The sequence below is a fragment of the Rhipicephalus sanguineus genome, chromosome 5 (assembly GCF_013339695.2).
Source record: "Rhipicephalus sanguineus isolate Rsan-2018 chromosome 5, BIME_Rsan_1.4, whole genome shotgun sequence".
Lineage (NCBI taxonomy): Eukaryota > Metazoa > Arthropoda > Arachnida > Ixodida > Ixodidae > Rhipicephalus > Rhipicephalus sanguineus.
Window position 1 is genome coordinate 43,398 of NC_051180.1, and position 17,161 is coordinate 60,558.

Consider the following 17,161-nt stretch of genomic DNA (forward strand, 5'->3'; position numbering starts at 1 on the left):
AAATTTCCAGGAATGTGTTCCTTGGACTTGAGCAAAACAGCAGCAGACCAACTGTGAAGGAGGCTAGTGGGTATGAACCAGCATGCATTTCTAGAGTTTAACTTTTGTATAATTGGTCTTTTTTCACGTCAATTATCTCATAACATTGTAATGTTTGACCCAATTTCTCTGGACCCACGAAAGCTAGAAGCGTTATTTTTTCCCACCACCAAGACAACACAAGGGGTAGTCTACTGAACTTAAATTATTATTTAAATATAGCAAGGTGCGTAGTAGACTGCTAAGCTTTGTTGACTTGTTGAAATCTTAATTGTGCACTGTAGAAAGTTTGATACAGATTTGACACTAAGTTGTGCATATTAAAAGTGAGTCATCATACAGCAGAAAAAAGGAGGGATAGCAGAATCCATTAATGCAGTGAGTACAGTAGAAAGGACAACTGCACCGATGTGAAGGAGGACAGTGGTCTCTGCTGCCTGCTTGCAGGTGTGTGCTGTGGTGGCCCTCCAGGCACTGGCAAGACCCTGCTGCTCGAGCGGTGGCCGGCGAAGCTAATGTGCCCTTCTTCCATGCTGCTGGGTCCGGAGTTTGACGAAATACTCGTTGGCCAGGGTGCACGAAGGGTCAGGGACCTATTCAGTGAGTATTATTATAGTTTGTTTGGCATCGTCATGCATCAAAGAGTCATGAAAAGACACGGCATTGCACAGCTGTGGCCCAGAAGCTGGTTGCCTATTTGAAAAGTAACCGACAGACTGCGCTCAATTTGCAGATAAAGGAACGAAATACGGGCAACAATTTAATAATTGACGTCTTCAGACAACAAAAGAACCGACCTCTCTCTTATTAGATGCATGGTGATGCTATGAGCGCCCCCTTTATGACAGGGCAGTGACCTGTGCAACTGTCAGCTCGCAAAAGCAATTTTTTTGAAGTAGTGGAATTCCTTGTCTACTTCAATTAAATTGTTCTCCCATGTTAAGGAACCATTTTCTCAGTGACTTAAAGGGGTATCCACATAATACTATATAATTTTTTCTTCCAAATTTTGTGTTCTTTTAGCTGTACCATATTCATTAAGATCTGACTAATATTACTGTTTTGGTGAAATTTGTACACCAGGATTGAAATTTTGAGTTAATTTGCATCTCGAGATTGCATCAACGGGTATTTGGGATGAACGGCCAAAGCAAGTGGCACGGAGTATCGCTTCTCAGGGTGTGCCGAAGAAAGCTGTGCGGATCTCATTTCCAGCAGTGAAACACCACCTGCACCTGCGCCTCTTGTGAGCCGTCATAGCGCTGTGGTCTGTTCCTGTAAACTTATTTCACCGCATGCACCAACCATTTTTTTGTCTATTTGCCTGTCCTTGCTTTGGCTGTCGAAATTGTTGAGTACGGCTGTTGTGCTTGAATGTGTGCACGTTCAATGTGTTCAAGGGTATATGATATCAAGAAAAATATTTCCACGCAACAATATCTGCAATTACGCTGCATGATGAGCGTCACAATTTCGCAGGGGATTGCATTTTGACGCATTTATCGCCAAGTTATTTCGCAAATTTACACAAACATTTGATGACTGGAAGCTAAAATCACCTCTCTGAAAACCAGAAAAAGAGCAAATCATCTGGTATTTTGATTAGTAGGTTCTTTCTATCTGAAGAAGAAGAAAATTCAGAAGCTATCATGAAAAATTGATCAAAATTCAACGTCACTGTAAACACTACTTCCGCCCTTCGAAAGTGTGGTAAAAGATTTTTCCTTGAGACTTAGGTAAGACAGGAGTGACTTATCATTACGCTAATTGCAACGGGTGATGTGGGAAAAAATTTTCCTGCAGACAGAAAAGTGGGACGTATGTGTTCCGCTGTCGCACAAAGATTAAAGTAAGAAAAAAAGCTGAAAGCAAACATCTTTTGCCACAAACACCGTTCAACTATTTTGTTTAGTAGCTACAAGCTTGGTAATCATTGCCAAAGTCATTTCTCACTTTCGAGCCTGTCGTCTTGCTTGCATTGTTCTTTTGTGAGCTGTCGTGCAGCTCTATCTGTAATGTATCGTCAATTGTGGTCGGTCAACTTCTTTCAGCTAAATAACTGTGTTTTTGGCCAGGCTTCAATCCTTAATGATTTCAGAAATTTGGCTGTGTGATACTGCCATAGTTAAACGAAGGAACTGCATACAGTGTTGCAATCATTAAAGGGGTCGCTGACACAAAAATTTTGGCCTCACATTTTTTTTACTGCAGTGTGTTGCTGGGAGCCTGTTAGTCATAACATGGCACATCGTTTGCTGCAGCGCACGACAGATTAATTACAGGCTCCTCATTACCGACCAGTGTCAGTTTCGGTTACAAAAACGACAAGCCTCCGTGTGCAACTATCACCACCTAGCGGGTGCAGCGCTTGATCACGTCAGCACACAGAACTGTGACGCACTTCCGCACGGTTCGCGAGCAGCTGCCGAGAAGTAGGCTGCTGGGTGAAAAAGCGACAATAAAACATGGTGGCTATGACATCATCATAACTTGTTGCAGCGTGGTCACGTGACAGATGCAAGGGGTCCCCAGGGTCCCCTTTGAGAGTGTGAATAGAGCGAGGATGTCGATCGCTCACGCAAACTTGGAAATTCATTTAAAATACCTTCCAAGCTATATTCGCTGTTGATATTTTGCAGATGATATACACATGTTCACGGCAATCGATCCCGCAGGCTATCTCGGCCACGAAATTTCGTGTCAGTGCCCCTTTAAGACCCTGAAGCCTAAATAGAGACAGCAAAGACTCTGCAATGCAATTCCGATTAGCTCAACACTTGCATCACACAGTTTGCACGCGCAGCTCGGTCTAATTGCATCACAAATAATATTCATGTCCATTAGAGCATACCCGTTCTTAACCTGCACGCAATTTGCCTCAAAGGACGCTGAAAAGGCTTAGAGGTACGACGGTGAAGAACTTGCTGGTTCAGTGCTCAGCACCACAGTATGTCGCCGGCATCTGTTTGCATTTGCAAGAGAAACTGTTGTCGCGAAATTTACACTTGCTGAAGACCTTCTTTAAACTCAGCATCTCAACTTATCGACAAGTACGACAGACACAAGGTGCAATGAAGCTGGGAGCTAGAAGTGTTTGAACAGACGCTCTCCAAAGAGCAAATGCGAATAAAAAGGTGCACAGCGGCTTCGGACTGCCTTAGAAGTTTCCCGACAATTTCTTATATACAGCTGACTCCAGACAAGCATTTTGGCTTTAGTACAGGAAGTTTCTTTTTTAAAAAACTGGACCGTAAGCGCAGAGCACATACGAGGGGCTTGTCCTGGGATGCGTGTTGACTCGCTACTTGCTTTCCGAAAAACTGGTTTTCAGCCACAAAAATTTCAAGAAAAGCACGGATATAAAAAATATGCACAAAAAATACACTTCCCAAATTGCAAAGAAAAAAGAAAAGTGATTGTGTTTTTTTAACACGAAAGTGTTTTATGCCGGGGTCCACCAAGACTTCAGTGACGTATTTCCGTCATGGAAATGACGTAGAAAAAATGTACACGATCAGATGGCAAAGAAAAAAATGTTCCGTCAGCGGGCATCGAACCCACGACCGCTCGGTCCGCAACAACAGATGCTGGGCACGCTATCCACTGCGCCACGGTCACAGACTCTAGGGGCTTTGCGAACGCGCCTTTTATATATACCACTCGGCGGGGTGGTGGTGTCCTCTGGGAGTGGTAAAGTAATTCGTCATTACTGTGGCCTCCGCGATTGGCACCTGCACCGCGTTACATGTCCGTACAATTCGGCGCATTTTCAATAGAATTTCAATTTTGTCAATGTCTTAACACACCGCGATGGGCGGCGACCTCAGCCCAAGCGTCGTTACGCCCCTTGCAGAAGGGCCGCCAAGCTCAAACAACGCCTCCTCTACAAGATGCCTGCCGCTTGTGAGCCAAAAAGCTCCTGCCGTACCCTTCCCTCCTTCATGAGGGCAGCAGCTAGCGATACCTTGCGGTGGCCGCTTGCAAACACATGAGCGCGCATTCGGCACAACATCGCGCGGCGCGCAGGGGCCGCGAGAAGTGCGCGCCGTAGCAGACGACATCTCTGCGGCAGACGACGCATTCGCATGTTTTCAACTGTTTCAGCAAACGAAAACAAATGCACGCAATGCTGAAGATGAAATGCTCCAAAATAAAGTGATTTGGTCTTGCATATGCTATTTAAGGCCTGTTTAAATTATTTTTTGTGAGAACTAGTTTCGCAGATTTATTAACAGAAGAACTTTTAACCCGTCTGTCCGACTGATGCCACTCGCTCCTCGCAATTGCTCCGTTCGTTTGGCACTTGCGTACTTCTTGTATTTGTTCCGTGTGTTCCATGTGCTTCGTAAAGCGCGATGCGCTATTGCTGCGTCCCGCGCTGCACCTCAAGCGAACGACAAAAGGAGCCCGGAGTGACTTTCCATGAGCTACCATCCGACAGCGCTGCGCGGGAGCGATGGATAACTGCCATAGCGCGAGAGGATTCGGTACCTAATACTGCCTTTTATTACACTGTTGTGTGCAGCCTGCACTTCAAGCCGTCTGATTTTCGAGACGACTGTAAGCGACGTCAACTGAAGCCAGATGCAGTTCCCAGTGTGTTCAGTGCCCAGACGCCGCGCACGGAGAAATGCGGCTCTCAGGCGAAACAGGAGAATCGAGGAACCGAAAAACGCAAGCGAGAGCCTTCCCCAAGTGTGTCTTGCGTGCCAGTTTGTGGAGATGAGCAAGACGACAAATTGGTGGCAGAAAGCACGGCAGCACCTTCAACTGAACAACCCGCTGAGCTACAGATACCGCAAAGAGCTGCTGGACAAACCAGCGGGCAATTCCCAGATCGTAGAAGCAGTGTACTCGCCTTTGAACATGGTGTGATTGCACCGACAGGCGCATCGCGTGAGCCTGCAGAAAATACAGAAAAGATCACAAATGTTGCCACAGCTTTGAAGAACAAGGAACCAAAAAGGAAAGTCCGAGCTAAGCGGTCATTCAACACGCAGACAGTGCCAGCACCGTCTTCTTCCACATTTTTCGTCCAGCGAAAACGGTGGAGACAAAAAGAACGCGAGCTGAGAGCAAAAATTGATAGACTATCCAGAACTGTGGACGCGTACAAGCAGGAGCTGCAGAAGCTTAAGGAAAGCTGCTTAGTGAGTGCATTTTTAGAAGTTGCCTCTGATGCAGATGACGGAATTGCAAAAGCAGTGCTGCTTCGAGACCAAGTGAAGAATTACAGGAAGAAAAAACCACAATGGTCTGAAGTCACAATCCGACACTGTATCGTTTTGCGACACCTGTCGACTAAGACCTATGAGCACATCAGGTCTGAGGGGCTCCTCCGACTACCATGTCGAACCACTCTCCAGAAATATATTGGAACAGTCACCGGAGAAGTTGGCTTCAACGACCTGGTCCGTTGTCGCTTGGAAACTGAGCTGCAAAATCTGGACACTCCTCAATCCAAGGTGTGCGGTCTCGTGGTGGACGAAATGAGGGTTCGAGAAAAACTGATCTATAACAAGCAAAGAGATGCATTTGTCGGTGATGTTGACATGGGCCCTGAACTCCAACACATTGGTCCCAACTCAGAGGACGAAGTTCTAGCCAACTCTCTTTTATGCTTTTTATTGTGCGGTCTGCACGCAAGGTTCAAGATACCTGTAGGGTATTTTTTTACCAAAGGCTGCACGGGAGAACAGCTGGCAGTCGTCGTACGCCACGTACTCAGGAAGACGGCCGACATCGGGTTCGACATTGTCCGGCTGGTGACTGACAACCATAAAGTGAATGTGGCAGCTATGGACATTTTGTGCGGAGGCAAGGCGAACATACAGGCGTCGCACCCTGCCGATCCATCAAAGCAGATTTTTCTCTCTTTCGACCAGAGCCACATCATCAAAAATGTGAGGTCGCAGTTCCTGGCAAAGGACTTTGGCGAAGAAAAGCAGATCACATCAAGGTATGTGAAAAACCTGTACAAAATGCAGAAAAACTCAACAGTGAGGCCAGTAAGATTCCTGACCAGAAAACACGTGTACCCAACAAACATTGAAAAAATGAACGTCAGGTCAGCAGTTCAACTGTTTTCAATTGCCGTAACTGCCGCTCTTAGCTACCTCAAAGATCAGGCCGGCCACTCATGTGATGCAGACTTCGCCTCAGCAGGACCCACAATTGAATTTATGCAAATGATGCAGAGGTGGTTCACAATGATGGACATCAGCAACTGCCAACAGCACATCCACTGCAACAACGCCGACGCCCGTCAGTTTACGGAAGCAGACGACCCTAGATTAGAGTGGCTCGAGGGTACTTTTCTAGCTTATATGGAAGACCTCAGGAACGAAAGCGCAGCTGGCAGTTTTTTAAGCAAGGAGACGTATCACGCACTTGTCTTTGCGACCAAGTCAAATGTGCAGTGCGTTCGTCACTTGCTGACTGTGAAGGAGTTCACTTTCGTGCTCACACGCAAAATGTCGAGCGACCCCATCGAATCCATGTTTGGCTTCCTGCGTCGAAGTTCCGGCACTAATGACGTCCTTGACGTAAAGAGCGCGATGTGCGGTCTTGAAAAAATGCTGAAGACAGGCATCGTTGCTGCCTCTGACCAGAGCAACGTTCAGAGCTCGACATCATTCGTCGCAAGGCAGCTGCTTCCGACTCAGCACAGCCCCTCCATGCCTGCCACCGGATCCAGGTTTCTCGACCAGGCTGTGAACATCCTGAAGAACCACATGACAACATCGGCACCTCGCATAACAGGTCCAGACGAAGCCAGTGTCGCTATGGTTGGAGGCTTCATCGTGAGGGCTGCAAGTGAAAACATTCTTTGCTCGAACTGCATCGCACTACTGCAGGGCCAGAAAGGCAAGACACCTCTCCTTGGCCTCATTGCCCACCAAGATCGAGGCGGGCTCTTCTACCCGAGTCAGGAGCTCGTAAAGCTGCTGATTGGCCTTCGGAAGCTTGTAGACCACGTCCTTCCGCACAGAAAACATTTCACAAAGCCCCTGGACGCTTGTGTTCAGAGAAGTGTGGCAGCGCTCATGGAACTCAATGTTCTCTGCTGTGGTAATGAAGACAGCGACCATCGCAAGGTTCTCCTGGAACTCATTACAACGAAGTTCATGAAGCCACTGTTCACCAACTATGCCGTAAGCACTAGCGACAGGAATGCAGTTGTTAAATTCCTTGACCGCAAGCCTTTGTCCCGAAAGGTGCTTAAATTGTAATTAAGGAAATTAACTGTTGCGGTTTAACGTCTCAAAACCAGGATATGATTGTGAGTGGAGGACTGCGGATATTTCTACCACCTGGGGTTCTTTAACGTGACCTAGAAATCGCTTTCATGTTGTCGTTGAACCTGCCTTGCGTCTGCCACTCAGCAAAATTACGCGAGCATAACCATGCTGCTCGAAGCGAGTATACATGCAAGGATGAGAGCGTGAACCTGTGAAAAGAACTGCTGTGGGCTTCTTAAGCTACTTGTGAAAGCTACGCAGTGACTGAAACCATTCATATACGCACAAGAAACTAAAATTTCATCGAACTGGCCAGCACACAAACCAGTTTTTTAAGTACACGTGAATAGACGTTTCGCCGCGCTGGCCGAACAGCCGCCGCCGCTCCCGCCACGATGTCCACACCACTCCAGTGTTGCCAGTACCATTGAAGGCAAGAGGGGAGAAGGTGGCGCCATCCCTCAGCAAGCGACGACAACTGACGGCAGGGCGGCTACAATGGGATAGCCAGCGACGCCGCAGGCATGTTTCTAGAGGAGGCGTTGGCTCAAAGGGCGATGACGTAGCGATTACGTTGCTTACGTCGTCAGGGCAACAGTAACAACAGCCGCTCGCCTCCACCCCCTCTTCCTCCCTCACCGCGCGCCGTTTTCTTTCTATTTTTTTTGTGCGCTTGCTTTTCCTCCTCTCCCATGCCGCGCACCGCTTTTTATTTTGTACGCTTGCTTTTTCTCCTCTCCTATGCCCCGCGCCGGGATTTTTTTTTTTTTTTTCGCGTGCGCTCGCGCGCATGCTGTGCTTGGCCGCGCATTCGCGTTTGACCGCAGCCAGCATGTGCTAGAGCATAAAGGATGAATCCACCTACAACATTTCTGTTACCTCTTTTTATTGTTCTGTTTCCGAAACTCAAGATTTGCATGTAATGGGACACGATACAAGTTCAGGAGAAGAACAGAAGGGAAGAATTCACAGTGTGTGCATGACTAAACACAAAAGTTCATTGTAAAATTTAGAAATTAAAAAATCGAACACATTGGAAAGTGTAGGCCCTTTGACGTACACACATATAAGAAACACGATTTTCATTTGGTGCAATACCGAGCAAAGTGCAGAGGAGCCTCTGATGAGAGGTAATCATGTAGTTGAAAGAAATGTCAGTGCATGACAAAAACATAACGAAGCGCAAAATATGTAAATATGAAATAATATTGCAATGATTTACTTATTAACCGTTGAAATGATACGAAACACAAAACAACCACTTACATATTTGCTCAGATTTTGCACAAATATACATGAAATGCTGGACACCTTCACCAGATGAACAAAATGAAAAAGATAAGATTTAGCACAGTAAGTAGTACATTGCGCTAAAAAGAGCAAGACACATTATATGGTACTTGAACACTACTTGAAAGTTAGTTGGTGGCAACGGGATGCAGGCCATGGTCAGTTTATGCAGCAGCACATGACATTCGAAGAAAAGCGTATTACTCAACGACCAGGTGAAATAAGCCTATACGCAGCTTTTCTTTCACCGCGAATACAATGCCTAGCTGAATATAACGCCACTGAAGGGAGGACGTCATGTTGGGTACACTGAGCACTTCATTGTGATAAACACAAACAGTAAAATTCTGCATATAGGACATGTCTCATGCCTACACATGAATCCTTAGAGCGGTTTTTCCATAGGCAATAACAGAGACAATATATAAACACACAAACTACTTCTTCAGCCGTAAGTACATAGCATATTCACGCACCGAGAAGAAGCACTGGGGGCAGGGTAGAAAGCTGGTCCACTTGAGTTGCGGATCGAGACTTCGCAGAGCGCTGATTCTACAGCTGTTAACCCCTCCTTGGGCAAACGCATCAGTTCTTGCCTTCTCGAATACTCCGAAAACGTTTCCGTCCTGAAATAAAGCAATTGAAAACTATTATTTGCAACGATACAAATTACGCAGTCGCATGAGGCAAACGTAGTTTCGTCGTCTCGGCTCAGAGCAAGCTGCGATACATTAGGCAGTTTTAGAATAGCGTACGCTATTTTAGCGTTTGCGGCTCGCTATTTCCGTCACTACGGGAGCCCGCAAGCGGTTAGCGTACGACGCATGACAGTTGCGCGAAAAGCCAACGCAAAGCTTTTCATACGCTATTCTAAAACTGCCTATTGCGTCTCAGGAACGAGTATTTAAACGATGGTGAGTGATAAACAGGCAAAAAAAGCGAAACGCACTTCCATCACGCAGTTCTGTCATAGACGCAAAAGTTAAACTATGAGTCTCAAGTTCTTTAATTTCATTCCTTCTAGGAACAGCGATATTAACTGCAACATCGTGCTTTTCACGATTCAGCCGTAATTAAAAAAATAATAACTGTATTGTCCAACTGCAATTCGTAAATGTGTGGCTGCGAACGCAAGCCGCATGCTCACCTTTAGTTTTTCGGAACCTCGAAGAATCTTGCGGAACTCGGCCGGTCTTGAAGTATCCGTGCACCGTTCCATGATGTATGAATGGTGCGTGCCGTTAACCACCACGGCGGCAAGAGCGCACAACACGCAAACACCACGAAAACCCCACACGCCGGCCAAAGCTCGCTTCATGTAACGGAACATCACGAAACTTCATATCAAGGCCGGCGACTAGGACGGGCTCCTTCCTGTATGGCGGCGACGGAGCACGGCTGACATAACGACCACTCCGATAAGTCTCAAGAGCGAACAATGACCCGCTAACCACAACGGGAGACTTGCAGGTGTCCGCCAAGCATAGCCTCCCTGCACGGCCAGCCTGGTGCCCGCTCTCAGCACTCGCTCCATGCTACAACGGAACTTTCGAGGAATTCAAAACTAGCGTCGCCATGGCGTCGCGGCGCGCGCGCGGCCTCCGCGGCCGGCGCGGGGTGCACGGCTTTGCCGGCACGGCGGCAGGCTGCCATTGGCTGCTTTAATTTTGAATCTCCATGAACACTAGCGCCAATTTCACCTTCAGTTACGGCCCCTTTTAAAAGGCCGCCGAACTAGCAAATTATTCAAGATGGTGTCGGTGACGTCATCATGACGTAATTCTTTGGGACGCCGGAGCGGCCGTGTTTCCGGGTATTGGTTTCATCTCTGCTTCAACCGCGTTCGTCCCTAGCGCTAGCGCGCATTTACTTGCACGTGAAACAGACGATGCGTAAGCGATGTTATCGGTTTGGACTCTGTACAGGTCAGCGGCGACCGCAAAATCCCGCTGACAGTGTTCATATAATTGCTATCGCAGTACCCCACCCACCCGCGGTCGGCATACTTCACCCCCCCCCCCCCCCCCCCGTTGTGTAGATCTCCCGGATTCCATTTCTCCAAACTTGGCAGGTATGCTCTTATATCAATGTACAGTAAACATTCACTTACTTCTAGAGGGCACGTTTTACTTTCGTGTTATTCCAATTCCTATGACGAAGGGATCAACCATGTTTTTTAAATTTTGCCTTACCCTGTGGTAGAATGACATTATTTTTTGCACTATTATTTTTTTTTTGTCCTTTATCCCTATCCCTACTTTTCCACCACCAATCCTGTAACCGTACTTTACATATTTCTATTGCAGATATGTTTACCTTTCCATTGTTGTCTCTAAAACCCAAGATTCTATGTAAGCTAGTACCCAAGCGTACACCCAGGTGGATATCTCCACATTCAACTAAAACATGCTCCGTCGTTTCCTTAGTTTCCCTACAGCATGTACATTTTTCTTCTTTATTGAATCTCGCTTTATAACTATGCTTTCTAAGACAACCCGATCTAGCTTCAAACAGCTCTTTCAAGTCTCTAAGGTGTGTTTCTGTAACCGCATAAACACTTATAAGTTCTTTGTTTAACGCTTTCGTGACCGCGGAAAAATCAGTTGTTTTTGGCTAGTCCAGGAAATATTTTTTTCCTGCCACAGAAAATAATTGATGCTAAAGTGTAGGGTATCAAATGATAGAAGAAGAATTGGTCTTTTCAACGGCATTAATTTCAAACAACGGATTTATTTCAAATATATAAAAGAAATTCAAACAAAAAAATTACATCAAAAAGAAACAAAAGATTCATAAAAACATCAATGCAACTCTGGAAAGAGTAAACATTAAAAAAAATCAAAATATACGTTTTGACCGCGAAACCCTCGTAGAATAATGGTGGAATTATAAGCTCTGTAAGTACAAAGATTATTTACACAAATGCAAGAATATAGGCACTAGTGCCTATCATGCCACCTCGCGATGCAGTTTCTCGACGCGGTGAAACAAAGGCTGGCTGCACATGTTTCGGAAAAAAATTTTTTTCGACTATCCTAGCATAGTTTGCAGTTCTGGTATTTTTCAATTTTCCTGTGTATTAGTTGAAATGAACATTGTAGCCTGTTCCAAATCTGCAAAAATCCATAATTGTACCCTCATTTGACCTCTTTCTCCCTCATATACGGCCGAATACCATACCGACCTTCAGATTTCACCATTTTCTCATCCACTGAAAGGTTTCGATGGGGTTAACAAATAGTGTAGAAGAATCCAGTGATTCCACTCCTGCGCCAACTGCGCCAAAGTGCGCCAAATTGTATTTACTGCGCCATCCTGATAATATCGACGAAATTTGCGCCAAACTGCGCCAAAGTCTCGGGTTTGGAGGCGTCTATCACCGGCAATCGCACCGCCGACGCGTCAGAACATGTGCAGCTCAATCTTGGGGCTGCCAATAAAGTCGCAATCATGGACCAAGAATTATTCCGCTGAATAAATAGCGCTCGTGCGTGCGTTCCGAGTAAGCCACGATGCCACGCACGGTGCCGACGCAACTTCTGTTCTGCAAGTCGGCTCGACAGCAAAACGCGCTCTCCGCAGAGGCTCGTGACGTCTAGGCCTATCGGTAGCGAGAAAGTGCGACGGCGATTCATCGGCGGACGTCGTCTGTTCCAGAAACGCTGCTGATAGCTCGTTTCAAGCGTCGCACGGCACGTAAGGAAAACAATGTTCAGTAATAACTACATGAGTGCCGCTAAAATGTCTGTCACTTTTGTTTCCGGATATCGCGGAATGAAATCTGGGATCGCTCGCAGTAGATATATGGGACAATATCAAATTTTCCTTGCTTCGCGTTTATGGAAGAGCACGCGAACGGTGGAAACACGTTGACACTTTTCCTCAGATATACTTTATCCATGGATCTTCATCCAGAAAAGCTTTTTCGTAATTCCTTCCGCCAGCACGTCCGAGTTTGTAATCACTCTGCGGTAAATACCCCCTAAAAGACCCTGCCGTTTCGAGCTCACGTGCTAGGGTTCCAATTCGAATTTTTTGCTTACTTTTTTAAAAATGTCATCTCATTAGTAAAATCATATCTCCTGGTCGGAGCAGCCGCAAATGCGCAGCTGTCAGTAGCGGGCCCGTCGCTGACGGCCCACAGTGAAGCGGCTACGCCATGTTACACGTCCGCCCCTTGCTTTCAGGGGTCAATAACTAACGGTTAAAAAAACTAAGTTTCGCTTAAGAGCGAAGAAATGAATGCGATACAAAAAAAAAATGTATTGTGAAAAGAAGTAAGACTAGCAGCTAACTCTTTTGGATCCGATCTCGCGTAACTCAACAAAACGCTGGTTTAAGGGAATATATCCCCTCCAGGAACCGAAGCGTTTCCTTGCTCTGAGTTCTCTAAGGGACTATACACGCGCTATCCGCACACCCGCTCCGCACGTGGCGGGACACCTGCCGCCCGCAAACGGAGGAGGAAAAACCGGAACGGCGCCAATCGTCGCACACAGGGTACCGGTTTTTCCTTTTCCGTTTGCGAGCGGCAGGTGTCCCGCCACGTGCGGAGCGGGTGTGCGGATAGCGCGTGTTTAGTCCCTAAACGCGAAGTAAGCGTTGAGAGCACAGCAAGTTTACGAGCCGTCTCCTGATGCCTCGAGATAGCGCGCGCGCAAGCGACTGCGCCCTTCGATCGATGCGGTCCCGCCCCCCTTCCGCTCCCCTGGCGTCCCTTCATGCTCCTTACGAAAGACGGGCGGGGCGTTTCCTCTCTGTTTGATGAGCAATCGACGGCAGGCCCGCACGCGGGAAGATGTTATCGCATGTGCTGTCCGTGCGGCGGAGACAGACGGCCGGCTAGTTTAATCTCCGCTTCAGCCGCGTTCGTCGCCAACGCTCGCGAGCTTTTACCCGCGGCTAGAATACGCGTGGTGATGTTATTAATTTGGACTTTATACGGAAAATTACGGCAACGGCGACGGCAAAAATCCGCCGAGAGTGTCCATATAATTGCTATCGGAAGGGTCAATGTACGGGGCAAATTTTGCGCCCCCCCTCTTAGGTGATAAGGGGGGGCGTCCCCCTCTGCCCCCCCTGTGCGCTCGACTATGCTCCTGGGATGATTTTTTCCTTGAGATTTGCAATGAATCGAAATATTTCTAGCCTTCATAAGAGCCCCATAATAATACTGAGGTGCTTCAATGTTAATGCAATATGCTTCTGTATTGCACTCCAGGATGTAAAATTCGCTGCTCCAAAGTGCTCCCAGATGCAAGATTATCTGCTCCAAAGTGCTCCAAGATGAAAATTTTGCTGCTCCAAATTGCTCCAAAACGGAAATTTTGCTGCTCCAAAAATTGCTCCAAATCAGAAGTCCTCGGTAGCATCACTGAGAATCGTTCATGTGTTGCAATAGAGAAGACACGTGGTGAAGCTTCTCGTGGGATGCGATGGTCGTCTTCTTCAGATCAGAGACACTCAAGAAGCCTTGAACCTTTTCTGTGGCATCACTGACGGTGGACGAAGGCCTGGAAATATGTGTCGTCTACACCAACACCAATGAAAGCGCGGGACTTCAACGATTACCATGTACACATGGAGTGAGACGAACTTGCTCATCTTCTCTTCAGTAACCTCCCTCCATGGATCCGTCCCTCTCACCATATGTTGGCTTTTCGAAAGTACGCATCCACGCATACTTATCTGTGTGGTTGCATATCTCTCTGACGACTTCTGCGGTGAAAAACAACATGAAGACGGCGCCGCGCAGCACACCGGAGCATTGGGTCAAAGTCCACTCCGCGCCGTCTTCGCGGAGATAACTGTGCACTTTCTGCAGCCGGTGCCAAATGCTCCCGCCCGAATGAAGTTAACACCTTGCTGATAAGAGCTGTTATTTTTAGTATGCACCGGATAGGTTTACATCGACGCGCGGCAGCGATAAATTGACCAGAGGAGAAGACGAAACTTACTGGCGGATAGCTGCTGATGTTCTGGGGAGGTTTGACGTATTTTCGCCGTCCGTACTGAAGCCTGGCGAATCGAAGTCGTCTTCCGTGTCTGTGCTGCTACCATCATCCAGAGATTCCCGCTCAGATTAATCGGAATCTGTCGAAATTCGCCGTTTCTGTGGAGCACCCGCGAGCGACGTCGACGCGAAGTCTGAAACAACGAGCGCTCACCTACCCGACTGCGAACGAGCTCTAAAAATCTCCCCGCGGTGGAAAAAACGAACTCGCAAACAAAACTGATTAAAAACATGTTATTTTACCCTTTGTATTGCATTAGCTGTCCAGAACCGCTCAGAGAGTGCCAAAACTTGAACATGAAGTCATCGATAACGTACTATCGATGGGAATAGGCGCGGTCACGAAAGTGTTAACTGCTCCTCAGTCTGTCACCATTCTGCCTTTTTTCTGCCACCCTGCATGTTTATGTAACTTACTTTGCAACACGTGACTTCTTTTTTTTTTGTTTTACCTTTTTCCTGGTTTTTTGCAATACTGCTTGTCAAAGAATCTCCCTGGTTGTTTTCTTTGTTACCATCTACCCCGGACTCCGAAGGGCCCGCGTGCCCCCCCCCCCCCCCCCCCCCCCACACAAAGCTATTGCGCATCCTGCCAGTGGCCAAGCCACTTCGTGATCAAGCCTCAGACCACCCTACGTGTGCTCCTCCCTGTTTATCTCTACTACCTTGAAACCCTCCTTTCGACTCATTCGCCAAGAAACGCGGCCATTTAGCCCTCCCGGAATTAGCACGTGGTTGCGTCCGTGAGCTCTAGCCGAGTGCTCTGAAGCTCTTTTATCGCCCTTCACCGTCTTCTCGATTGCCTCTGTGCATTTTATCAAATTCGAGTCGCCAGCAATAATAACACGCTCAAGCTTTCCTTCTGAAGTGACCTCTACTGACCTGGTCACCAGCATGAGTCACGGCTGCTGTTTTGTCATCTCCCTCCCTCGAAACTACTTCCCGAAAGCTAGGCCTTGTGGTCGTTGCACCGGCCAGTGCATTCCGTCCGATTCCCTTTTTGCCTCTCCCGTGCTGGGGGTCGATGCCCTGATCTTTCCGCCTGCGCCTACCTCTTCTTTGTTCACCTTGATGACCTTGAATTGCTCTTCCTCGGTTGCTTTGAGCCTTGCTGCTATGGCCTTTGTTTTTCTTGCTCTGTTGCCAAGGCATTCTCTAGCCCTACGATTCTCATCGTGAGTTCATCCTAGGCAGCCATCATTTTCTTCATTTTTGCCTCGACCTCACATTATTCCGCACACGATGTCAGCCGCTTCTGCTTTCTCATCCGCATAAACCTCTGTTTTCAAAGCCACCCTGAACCCTTTGCGGTCTTTCTCACCGTGGGACAAAAAAGAGTGCTCTGGTCGGGCTAGAAGCCATTGCTGTGCTTCGGTCTCTGGGTGTCCTTCAATAAAGCAGCGATGAGGGCATGGCCACAACGTTGGCATCCGTCACCTTGTCTCTCTACAAGCTCACCCTTGCACTTTGTGGTGATACAAGTTGTCACAGAGGTTCATTAAACAGGCCCTGCACGCAAGTTTTACCCACCGAGTTTTGTGTTACAATGTTTTTCTTTGTATTATGCTGAGCTGAATGCAAAAAGAGTTTGAAAAATTGATGTGTGGAAGCAGGCTATTCGACTTGGAAATTCATGTTTCAGCAGTGTTCGTATAAGCAAATCTTGTACTTTAGTGTGTGTTCCTTATCACTATTTGCTTCACTGCTCTGTTGTAATTGTTTTTCTAGGCACGGCAAAGATGCGAGCCCCTTGTGTGGTGTTCATCGACGAGATCGACTCGGTGGGAGCAAAGAGAACCAACTCGGTGCTGCATCCGTACGCGAATCAGACCATCAACCAGTTGCTGACCGAAATGGATGGGTACGGTATCCAGCTGCTTGAATGCTTCTCATTTAAACTGTTTGTTTGACGTTTTGTAAATGTGTAGCAGTTATGAGATTGTTGCAGTGGCATCTCTTTATGACATGTGTTATGATCAACTGTCTATAAATGTGTGAAATTTACATAATTTGATGCCAAGGTTCCAGAGGCTCAGTTTAAAGCAAGTGCATTTCATAGCAGTGAATTGCAGTTACAATGTAAATAACAGCGTTACTAGAACAAACTCGGTTTCAAAGCTCCGTATCTCCGCCAGCGGAGGAGGGTGGTCCGAACGGCGGTCGCGAGAACTAGCGGCGCTGCGGTCCCGTCTTGCGCCACTATCTGCCCGTCGTCTGCTGCCACGGCATAAAGCGGCGGTCCATCGCGCAGGTGCTCGCGGCGACTGCGTGGCAACTTTCTTATTGTACTAGTTGCAAACTCAAACAATTATCATTCTTTCATTTGACGCTCGCGCATCTCATTTGCGGACTACTTAGGTGGATATGCATGTGATGAGTAAAGGAAGGGCACGAGGCGCGTGCCAAATGTGGAAGCGCGGCAACGGTGCGCGATGAGGGGGTCCGCTCTATGTACGGCTGGTGCAGAATCCTAGCTCCGGTCCCAGCCGCAAATAGTCGTACCGTGTCAACGTCCCCTTCCCGTAGCGCGCGTCATCGCAGCTACGACGGGTTCGGGCGAATAAGGCAACAGGCTAGC

General features: G+C 47.5%; 1 protein-coding gene across 1 annotated transcript in view; it reads left to right on the plus strand.

The window, feature by feature from the left end:
• Positions 1–486: 486 nt before the first annotated feature.
• The window catches only part of LOC119395203 (ATP-dependent zinc metalloprotease YME1L-like), a gene marked incomplete at its 5' end in the record, with an annotated part of 63,468 nt that continues 46,793 nt past the window's right edge, over positions 487–17,161 (plus strand). The window contains 4 exon segments of the mRNA XM_037662481.2: positions 487–525; positions 528–577; positions 579–639; positions 16,312–16,444. Coding sequence (XP_037518409.2) covers positions 487–525; positions 528–577; positions 579–639; positions 16,312–16,444 — 283 coding nt within the window.